The following is an 11,418-nucleotide window of genomic DNA, read 5'->3' on the forward strand; positions in this document are numbered from 1 at the left end:
TGCCCTGCCTCATTCCCCTTCACATCTGAGACCACTGGATGAATGTAAGCAAAAGGGAACATTATTTCTGCCATTTGCTTTCAACAGACGCCCCAGATGTGCGAGGGGGACTGAACAAATGACACAGGGGAGGGTGCGACTCGACACAAAATGAAACGCAGCCTTGGTTGCTACAGGTGAAATTTTGTTTACATCCGGGTTGTTTCGGACGATAACAACACACAACACGCATAGAAGCAGCTAACCCTGTGTAGTGTAGTTGCTAAGCCGATTTGACACTACGATGGCAGGGGAGACAGAAGACGAGATACCTGGTAAGATAGCTCGCTATATAGCTAACGTTAACTAGTTAACATTATTCACCCGTTTGAAAATGTTTCGGAATGAACATGAAATATATCGCTTGCTAACGTTAGCTAGTGTGCTAGCTAACATAAACTATCACGCATGAGCAAAGTAGCCAGGCAAGCTAACGCTAGTTAAAATTAGCTAACAAGCTGGCAACAAGGGACAACCTCCATGTGCGCCGTTGTTTACGTCTGTCACGGAGAATAATGTCACAGGAAAAAGGGAAAAGTTATCAGTATCTTTGATAATGTGGTTAACAGGTAGTAATGTGGTTAACAGGTAGTAAGCTATCTAAATTAGCTTCTAGTGGTGTATTTTTGTTTGGACTAGATGGGATATAGTTTATATCAGAGTGGACTTTGAGTAGTAGGTTATGAGAATTGGGTTAAAGGGCCAGTGCAGCCAACAACGTGATTTCCCAGTGTTTTATTTATATATATATATTTCCATACCATGAGGTTGCAATAATACTGTGAAATTGTGGAAATTATGACAATGTCCTTTTAGCTGTTTGAAAAAACACACTTGTAATTTCAGCCTGCTTTGGTGGGATGGAGTTTGGGGGTAAATTAGTTAAAACACCAATAAGAAAGAGTTCCAAACCTCTGCCAATAACAGCTAGTTTTTTTCTTCCAGTTTTCCCCTCCCCATTCAGACCACACCAACAGTCCTAGTAAAATTGTTTGAGTAATTGCTAGTATTTGCTAACTATTTTTGTTTATTTTTGACTTTTAATTGAAAACAATCACATTAAGGTACTTCATTGTTACCCAGAAATTATTTGATATTGAAATTTTAAAAAAAGTATTGGAACTGGAGCTCCCGAGTGGTGCAGCGGCCTAACACAATGCATCTTAGTGCAAGAGGCATCACTATAGTCACTGGTTCAAATCCAGGCTCTATCACATCTGGCCGTGATTGGGATTGGGCAGTGCACCTTTGGCCCAGCGTCATCCGGGTTTGGCCGGGTAGGCGGTCATTGTAAATAAGAATTTGTAGTTAACTGACTTGCCTAGTTAAATTGAAAAAAAAATAAAAGGTTGGGTTAGGGTTAGCTAAAAATGCATCATTTGACGTCAATTGGTATCCCATCTAGCCGTGTGTATTATTAGCCTGCTATCTAGCTGTTTGAAGTGTGATCAATGTTGTTTGTGTTCTAACAGAAACGGGAGCAGTCTTCACCTTTGGAAAAAGCAAATTTGCAGATAACATCCCCAGTAAATTTTGGCTGAAAAATGATGTACCTCTGAAAATCACCTGTGGGGATGAGCACACAGCATTGATAACAGGTCAGTGACCGATTACGTTTTTAAATTGATGGTGGTGATCAGAGCCATATGAAAATGGGCCTGCAATTCTGAAGAACATGCAACATCTGAAGTAACATAAAATAATTTGCTAACACACCCTATCACACATTTAAAATACATTTTTATGCCAATGAAATGCTGCTCAACTGCAGCTTCTATTAGTATTAATGTCGCTGTTCCTGTAGCTTTCTCAAGTGGTTTTATTTTATTTTTTTTCAACAGAGAATGGCAAGCTTTTCATGTTTGGCAGTAACAACTGGGGTCAGCTGGGTTTGGGATCAAAGACCATGGTGAACAAGCCCACTTGTGTGAAAGGTGGGTTTAAATTTGCTCTCCCTCTGTGTTGGGTCAAAAGCTGTACTCTCTTGTATTGCTGTCATACACAGCTGCTTATCTCCCCTTGAATGTACTAGACAAGAGGGAGTGGGGGACGACGACAGACAATATAGCTACTGAAATCAAATGTCCAATGATGTTTTTCCCCCACAAAATTAGTTGGATTTTCTGTGGCTTAAACTAAGTAATGATGCTGTTGTTTTGTAAATTGTGAATGGGTATACTAGTAGCAGGAGACAAAGAGAGATTTGTCACTGCGGTAATTCCAATCTGGAGGGGTCTGTAATCTGGAATAATCTAATCTCCCGAGCAGGAGGGCAGCAGAGGAGAGAAAGAGAGGGTTGGCCTGCTATTGTGGCTGATTGCAATCTGAAAATGGGTGTCTTTCTCATTCTTGTTTTTCTCTAAGCTTTGAAGTCTGAAAAGGTGCGGCTTGCAGCCTGTGGAAGAAATCACACTATAGTTTACACTTGTAAGTACACAGTTATGACCACAGATACAATATAAATGATGACATGTACCAAATTATGATCATATTACTAAGTGAAAGTTGACTCTTTGTGTCCTGCAAGAACTATGCCTTTAAGTAAGGCCTTTTACCGAGTTTCAGAAGAAAGTTCTTTGTTTCTGGCAATTTTGAGCCTGTAATCGAACCTACATATGCTGCTGCTCCAGATACACAACTAGTCTAAAAAAGGTTTGTTTTATTGCTTCTTTAATCAGAACAACAGTTTTCAGCTTCAACATAATTGCAAAAGGGTTTTCTAATGATCAATTAGCCTTTTAAAATTATAAACTTGGATTAGCAAACACAACGTGCCATTAGAACACAGGAGTGATGGTTGCTGATAATGGGCCTCTGTACGCCTATGTAGATATTCCATAAAAAATAATCAATTTCCACTTACAATAGTCATTTACAACATTAACAATGTCTACACTGTATTTCTGATCAATTTTATGATATTTTAATGGACAAAAAATGTGCTTTTCTTTAACAAAAAGGGACATTTCTAATTGACCCCAAACTTTTGAACGGTAGTGTACATACATACATACAGTGGGGCAAAAAAGTATTTAGTCAGCCTGTAATTTTCATCATAGAGGTACACTTCAACTATGACAGACAAAATGAGAAAAAAAAACAGAAAATCACATTGTAGGATTTTTAATGAATTAATTTGCAAATTATGATGGAAAATAAGTATTTGGTTAATAACAAAAGTTTATCTCAATACTTTTTATACTCAAAAGTTTATCTCAATACAATACCTTTGTTGGCAATGACAGAGGTCAAACGTTTTCTGTAAGTCTTCACAAGGTTTTCACACACTGTTGTTGGTATTTTGGCCCATTCCTCCATGCAGATCTCCTCTAGAACAGTGATGTGTTGGGGCTGTTGCTGGGCAACACGGACTTTCAACTCCCTCCAAAGATTTTCTATGGGGTTGAGATCTGGAGACTGGCTAGGCCACTCCAGGACCTTGAAATGCGTCTTGTTTGGGATCATTGTCATGCTGAAAGACCCAGCCACGTTTCATCTTCAATGCTGATGGAAGGAGGTTTTCACTCAAAATCTCACGATACATGGCCCCATTAATTCTTTCCTTTACACGGATCAGTCGTCCTGGTCCCTTTGCGGAAAAACAGCCCCAAAGCATGATGTTTCCACCCCCATGCTTCACAGTAGGTATGGTGTTCTTTGGATGCAACTCAGCATTCTTTGTCCTCCAAACAGGACGAGTTGAGTTTTTACCAAAATGTTATATTTTGGTTTCATCTGACCATATGACATTCTCCCAATCTTCTTCTGGATCATCCAAATGCTCTCTAGCAAACTTCAGACGGGCCTGGACATGTACTGGCTTAAGCAGGGGGACAGGTCTGGCATTGCAGGATTTGAGTCCCTGGCGGTGTGGTGTGTTACTGATGGTAGGCTTTGTTACTCTGGTCCCAGCTCTCTGCAGGCCATTCACTAGGTCCCCCCGTGTGGTTCTGGGATTTTTACTCACCGTTCTTGTGATCATTTTGACCCCACGGGGTGAGATCTTGCGTGCAGCCCCAGATCGAGGGAGATTATCAGTGGTCTTGTATGTCTTCCATTTCCTAATAATTGCTCCCACAGTTGATTTCTTCAAACCAAGCTGCTTACCTATTGCAGATTCAGTCTTCCCAGCCTGGTGCAGGTCTACAATTTTGTTTCTGGTGTCCTTTGACAGCTCTTTGGTCTTAGACATAGTGGAGTTTGGAGTGTGAATGTTTGAGGTTGTGGACAGATGTCTTTTATACTGATAACAAGTTCAAACAGGTGCCATTAATACAGGTAACGAGTGGAGGACAGAGGAGCCTCTTAAAGAAGAAGTTACAGGTCTGTGAAAGCCAGAAATCTTGCTTGTTTGTAGGTGACCAAATACTTATTTTCCACCATAATTTGCAAATAAATTCATTAAAAATCCTACAATGTGATTTTCTGGATTTTTCCCCCCTCATTTTGTCTGTCATAGTTGAAGTGTATCTATGATGAAAATTACAGGCCTCTCTCATCTTTTTAAGTGGGAGAACTTGCACAATTGGTGGCTGACTAAATACTTTTTTGCCCCACTGTACATGCATACATACATACATACCTACCTACCTACCTACCTACCTACCTACCTACCTACCTACCTACCTACCTACCTACCTACCTACCTACCTACCTACCTACCAACCAACCAACCAACCAACCTACCAACCAACCAACCAACCAACCAACCAGTCAAAGATTTGGACACCGACTCATTGCGACTGCACTTGAAGTAACTTCCAAAGTTCTTGAAATTTTCCGTATTGACTGACTTTCACGTCTTAAAGTAATGATGGACTATCGTTTCTCTTTGCTTATTTGAGTTGTTCTTGCCTTAATATGGACTTTGTCTTTTACAAAATAGGGCCATTGTCTGTATACCACCCATACCGTGTCACAAAACAACTGATTGGCTCAAATGCATTAAGAAGGACATACATTCCACAAATGAACTTTTATAACAAGGCACACCTGTTAATTGAAATGCATTCCAGGTGACTACCTCGTGAAGCTGGTTGAGAGAATGCCATGAGTGTGCAAAGCTGTCATCAAGGCAAAGGGTGGCTACTTTGAAGAATCTAAATAGAACATATATTTTGATTATCTTTAACACTTTTTTGGTTACTACATGATTCCATATGTGTTATTTCATAGTTTTGATGTCTTCACTATTATTTTGCAATGTAGAAAATAGTCAAAATAAAGTAAAACCCTTGAATGCACTGATTCATGTATGTGTCCTGTCCACAGCTCGGGGAAACGTGTACTCTACCGGTGGAAACAACGAAGGTCAGCTAGGTCTGGGAGACTGTGAGGAGAGGACAGCCTTCCAATTGGTGGACTTCTTCAGTTCACATGGACCAATCAAAATGCTTTCTGCCGGCTCCAACACCTCTGCTGCCCTCACAGGTAAGACTCTCCCGTTATAAGTCACAACCTCTGAGTTACAACTATTGAGTGTCTTCTGGTTCATATTGATGACAAACATTTTTACTTCATAGACCAGAGTTGCACTAATTTACTATCAACTGTCTATTTCTGTTGCTCCTCCTCACCTGGTTTTTGCTGTAAATAATCACGGTGATGATGTCCTTGTTCTAGAGAGTGGGACGCTGTTCATGTGGGGTGACAACACTGAGGGTCAGATCGGCCTGGGGAAGGAGAGCAGTGCCCTGACCCCCCAGGTGGTCACTGTGGGTCGGCCAGTGGCCTGGGTATCCTGTGGGTACTACCACTCTGCCTTCGTCACTGGTGAGGGGACAATGGCATAGCCTACTTCAGCACTGTCAGTGTGGCAGGTCACATGATTCCACAACTTTGTAGGAATAGGGATTTACCCCATTGTGTATGAACATGTCATTTTTCTTGGGTTGGTAGAATAATGTATAGATATAAAAATAGGTAAATATGTTAATGCAATTAATCAACAGGGAATCTCTTTTGTCACAGTTGACGGGGGCCTGTACACATTTGGGGAGTGCGACAGCGGCAAACTGGGCCTGGCCACGGGTCAGCTCGATGGACACCGCATGCCCCAGCTGGTGAAGGGCATCACAGACCAGGTGACCCAGGTGGCATGTGGAAGCGGGCACACCGTGGCTGTGACAGGTAGGCAGCTTGGTGTCAACCAATGGACAGTTGACTCTCACAAGGCTGTGGCTTTCAGCATGTCCCATGAACAGGTTTTGGTCCCACTTTGAAAGTGTCCTTAAAATGCTTGTATTTATCCAAATAGTGAAGGTAGGTCGTGTAAAGTCTAAATGCACATTGTTATAAGATTTTGTTGTACCTGTTTGTGGTTGTGTACTTCTTTTATGTTTTATATGTGTAATGAAACTGTCTGGGGGTTTTCTCCATGGCACAAAGCATCAGGAGATAGTGGGTTAACCATGTAGCGCTGTGTTTGATTTGACTCTAGAGGAGGACCTGTACACCTTTGGCCTGGGTCAGTTTGGTCAGCTGGGCCAGGGGACCTTCATCTTTGAGGCGAGGCTGCCCAGAGCGGTGGATCACTTCAGGAAGGGCCGAGTACGACAGGTGATGTGTGGGGAGAACCACACTGCTGTCATCACAGGTAAACAGGCTTAGTGGACACAATTTTCACCCCAAAACAGTTATAATTCAGAAAATGTTACAAAGACATTGTAAATGTGCAAACTTTTATACAACAGTGGTACGAGCATTTTATGAATAAACTCCATTGCCATTTGCCATGATAACATTGCTTGCGTCTATTAAGTTGACTGACACGTAGTTGTCATGGTTTCAGACAATGGTCTTCTCTATACCTTTGGGGACGGGAGACATGGGAAGCTGGGTCTGGGAGAGGAGAACTTCACCAATCAATTCAAGCCCACTCTCTGTCCACGCTTCCTTAAGTACAACGTCCAAGCGGTATGTACAGTTGAAGTCGGAAGTTTACATACACCTTAGCCAAATACATTTAAACTCAGTTTTTCACAATTGCTGACATTTAATCCAAGTAAAAAGTCCCTGTCTTAGGTCAGTTAGGATCACCACTATTTTAAGAATGTGAGATGTCAGAATAATAACAGAGTGATTTATTTAAGCTTTTATTTCCAGTGGCTCAGGTTTTACATGCACTCAATTAGTATTTGGTACCATTGCCTTTAAATTGTTTAACGTGGGCCAAACGTTTCGGGTATCCTTCCACAAGCTTCCCACAATAAGTTGGGTGAATTTTGGCCCATTCCTCCTGACAGAGCTGGTGTAACTGAGTCAGGTTTGTAGGCCTCCTTGATTGCGCACGCTTTTTCAGTTCTGCCCACAAATGTTCTATAAGGTTGAGGTTAAGGCTTTGTGATGGCTACTCCAATACCTTGACGTTGTTGTCCTTAAGCCATTTTGCCACAACTTTGGAAGTATGCTTGGGGTCATTGTCCGTTTGGAAGAATCATTTGCGACCAAGCTTTAACATTCTGACTGATGTCTTGAGATGCTGCTTCAATATATCCACATAATTTTAAATTCCTCATGATGCCATCTATTTTGTGAAGTTCACCAGTCCCTTCTGCAGCAAAGTACCCCCACAACATGATGCTGCCATCCCGTCCTTCACGGTTGGGATGGTGTTCTTCAGCTTGCAAGCCTCCCCCTTTTGCCTCCAAACATAACAATGGTCATTATGGCAAACAGTTCTATTTTTGTTTCATCAGACCAGAGGACATTTCTCCAAAACGTACTATCTTTTTCCCAATGTGCAGTTGCAAACCGTAGTCTGTCTTTTTTTTATGTCGTTTTTGGAGCAGTGGTTTCTTTGTTGCTGAGCGGCCTTTCAGGTTATGTCGATATAGGACTCATTTTACTGTGGATATAGATACTTTTGTACCTGTTTCCTCCAACATCTTCACAAGGTCTTTTGCTGTTCTTCTGGGATTGATTTGCACTTTTCACACCAAAGTATGTTCATCTCTAGGAGACAGAATGCATGACGGCTGCGTGGTCCCAAGGTGTTTGTACTTGCATATTATTGTTTGTACAGATGAACGTGGTACCTTCAGGCATTTGGAAATTGCTCCCAAGGATGAACCAGACTTGTGGAGGTCTACAAATTATTTTCTGAGGTCTTGTCTGATTTAATTTGATTTTCCAATGATGTCAAGCAAAGAAGCAGGTAGGTAGGCATTGAAATACATCCACAGGTACACCTCCAATTGACACAAATGATGTCAATTAGCCTATCAGAAGCTTCTAAAGCCATGACATAATTTTCTTGAATTTTCTAAGCTGTTTAAAGGCACAGTCAACTTAGTGTATGTAAACTTCTGACCCACTGGAAATGTGATACAGTGAAATAATGTCTGTAAACAATTGTTGGAAAAATGACTGGTGTCATGCACAAAGTAGATGTCCTTACCAACTTGCCAAAACGATAGTTTGTTAACAAGAAATTTGTGGAGTAGTTGAAATACGAGTTTTAATGCCAAGTGTGTTAACTTCCGACTTCAACTGTACCTCATGTTTTCAACTGAAGGCTGAATTGTTATTTGAGAATGTCACTTTGACATCATAACATGGCTGATGCCAAATGGAAAGTTTTGCACATTTATCTCAAGTTTAGATTTTTCCCTGAAAGCGTAAAAAAGTGATGATAGTTGGACATCCAGTCTTATCTTATAATTTTGTCTAGTGCAAGATTCAGGTCAATTACATGTTGTCTTTGTTCCAGGTGACGTGCGGAGGTTGCCACATGCTGGTTCTAGCCAAGCCCAGAGACAAGAGCTGCCAGGAAGTGACTCTGGAGGAGAATGATGTCACAGAGGACTACCTGGAGAAGTCCTACACAGAGCTCTTAGGGGACACCCTCACCTCCACCCCTGCTTCCCTGAACAGTAGCCTCTCTGCCCGGGTCAGGAGGAGAGAGAGGGTGGGTACTGGGTACTGACCTGGGGGTCCACACATGTAAAAATGGGAGTGTTGGGAGTCTCAACATCCAGTCCCTGAACTGCCACATGTCCCTGGGATGTTGCGGTCTAGTTCCTCAGATAGTTGTCTGAAACTATTGAGTCAGTGTTTGTTTTAATGTTAGCGGCCTGGTTCTCTAAGGAGATCCCTAACTCGACGTCCTTCACCTTTCAGCACTGTCAACAAGGAGCCTAATTATGGGCCTAACAGGTAGTAGATATGAATAACAACATGGAGCCTAATCATGGGCCTAAAAAGTAGTGGATATAAGTAACAACATGGAACCTAATCATGGGCATAACAAGTAGTGGATATAAGTAACAACATTGGGCCTAACAAGTAGTGGATATAAGTAACAACATGGAGCCTAATCATGGGCCTAAAATGTAGTGGATATAACTAACAACATTGGGCCTAACAAGTAGTGGATATAAGTAACAACATGGAGCCTAATCATGGGCCTAAAATGTAGTGGATATAAGTAACAACATGGAGCCTAATCATGAGCATAACAAGTAGTGGATATAAGTAACAACATGGAGCCTAATCATGGGCATAACAAGTAGTGGATATAAGTAACAACATGGAGCCTAATCATGGGCCTAACAAGTAGTGGATATAAGTAACAACATGGAGCCTAATCATGGGCCTAAAATGTAGTGGATATAAGTAACAACATGGAGCCTAATCATGAGCATAACAAGTAGTGGATATAAGTAACAACATGGAGCCTAATCATGGGCCTAAAATGTAGTGGATATAAGTAACAACATGGAGCCTAATCATGAGCATAACAAGTAGTGGATATAAGTAACAACATGGAGCCTAATCATGGGCCTAAAATGTAGTGGATATAAGTAACAACACGGAGCCTAATCATGGGCATAACAAGTAGTGGATATAAGTAACAACATGGAGCCTAATCATGGGCCTAACAAGTAGTGGATATAAGTAACAACATGGAGCCTAATCATGGGCCTAACAAGTAGTGGATATAAGTAAGCTAACACAGCTAACTAACCCTGTGTTCTCTGTTTCAGGAGCGTTCCCCGGAGCAGTTTGGGCTCATGTTCCGGACCCTGCACCCCCTGACGTCTGGACACCTCAATACCTCCGCACCCCTGCCCGTGTCCAGCCAGACCATCCCCTCCAGTCTGCCCCCCAAGGAGCTAACCAACAGAAAGGTGCACAACGGCATTCACCAACACAGGAGCACTGGGTCTAACAAGAAGGGTATCTACATTGCATTACATTACATTGCAGGCATATCTGTTTCAAATGTTGAACTATTTAGAAAACACGCATATTCCTTGGTGAAGCATTGCATGGTCCCTTTTTCATTATCACATCACAATGCAACTGTTCACATTTCTCCTAGCTTCTCTTGAGCCTATATATTCCTTTTTAAGAAGTGAAAAGATTCTTGTGATATTTTGTTGGTGGCAGAAAAGCGGTCAGCTGAGAAGGGAAGGGATGAGGGAGACATGATGGACAACGAGAGTGTTAAAGATCTGGGAGACACCACGGACTTCCTCAACATGGTGAGTCACCAACCCAATTCTGTCCTGTACATTCTGTGGCGCTTTCATACAGAAGTTATCACAAAAGTCTCTTCTTTGTGGCAGACTCATGTGATGAAAATGGACCCCAGTTACAAGACGTTGACGTTGTCCCCTGTACAGAAGGTAAGATGCACACACAGCATAACTGTCAACCAAGGAGTTTTCTTATTATGATCAAGCAGCTTCTGCGCACCGACCGGCAAGCTCCTTGCAAAATTACTCGGCACTATCAATAGTCTTCCTGAACAAGGGAGGGTCTGACTGAGGAACTCAGGGCATACACTTTCATTTACGTCACACTAGCCATTCTGCTTCCCTGTACCATTTACAGTGACTATCTACCATCTGTCTATGTTTTTCTTTCAGCGTTGAGCACTGTTGAGTTCTTCATTCTGTTTTCTCTGCATGTTTACTATTTTCCTCTAACTCTTTCATATCTTCTTCATCCTCTGCTTCCTGGCGCTGGTGATAGAGGAAGGGTAAGCTTGTGAAAGGGCGTGGTAAGGCTGGGGAACAGCCAGAACTCTGTACCCCTAGGAGGGTGGATCCCACCCCGCGGGGGGCACTGCCCACAGAGCTGCTGAGGAGCTCCAGTGACAGGTCTCTGGTGGTAGAGAAGAGACCACGCCACAGGGCTGCCCAGGGCAAAGGCAGTGGCAAGGAGAACCTCGTTGTGGCTCTGGAGGCGATAAAGCCTGCTGAGCCGAAGGCTGGCCCTGCCAAGCCCTCCAGCATAGGGGACATTAGCACGGCCAAGTCCAAACCCTGTCCATCCGCACAGAAAAAACAACTGTTTGTCGTGGATTCTAAGGCAATCCAAATAAAGGACGCAGCCAAAGGTCAAAGTGCAGAGGTCAAAAGACTCTCTTAG

The 11,418-nt window shown here is 42.4% G+C and overlaps 1 protein-coding gene across 1 annotated transcript; it reads left to right on the top strand.

The window, feature by feature from the left end:
* Window positions 1-4: 4 nt before the first annotated feature.
* Window positions 5-11,418, top strand: LOC124021677 (X-linked retinitis pigmentosa GTPase regulator-like). Its single transcript, XM_046336786.1, has 14 exons — window positions 5-314; window positions 1,512-1,637; window positions 1,881-1,973; window positions 2,404-2,466; window positions 5,311-5,469; window positions 5,662-5,811; window positions 6,010-6,168; window positions 6,479-6,634; window positions 6,830-6,954; window positions 8,750-8,947; window positions 10,026-10,204; window positions 10,457-10,526; window positions 10,611-10,670; window positions 11,020-11,418. Exons 1-14 carry the CDS (start codon window positions 284-286, stop codon window positions 11,416-11,418), a joined length of 1,968 nt encoding a protein of 655 aa, XP_046192742.1. The 5' UTR covers window positions 5-283.

The sequence above is a fragment of the Oncorhynchus gorbuscha genome, unplaced genomic scaffold, assembly GCF_021184085.1.
Source record: "Oncorhynchus gorbuscha isolate QuinsamMale2020 ecotype Even-year unplaced genomic scaffold, OgorEven_v1.0 Un_scaffold_1157, whole genome shotgun sequence".
Lineage (NCBI taxonomy): Eukaryota > Metazoa > Chordata > Actinopteri > Salmoniformes > Salmonidae > Oncorhynchus > Oncorhynchus gorbuscha.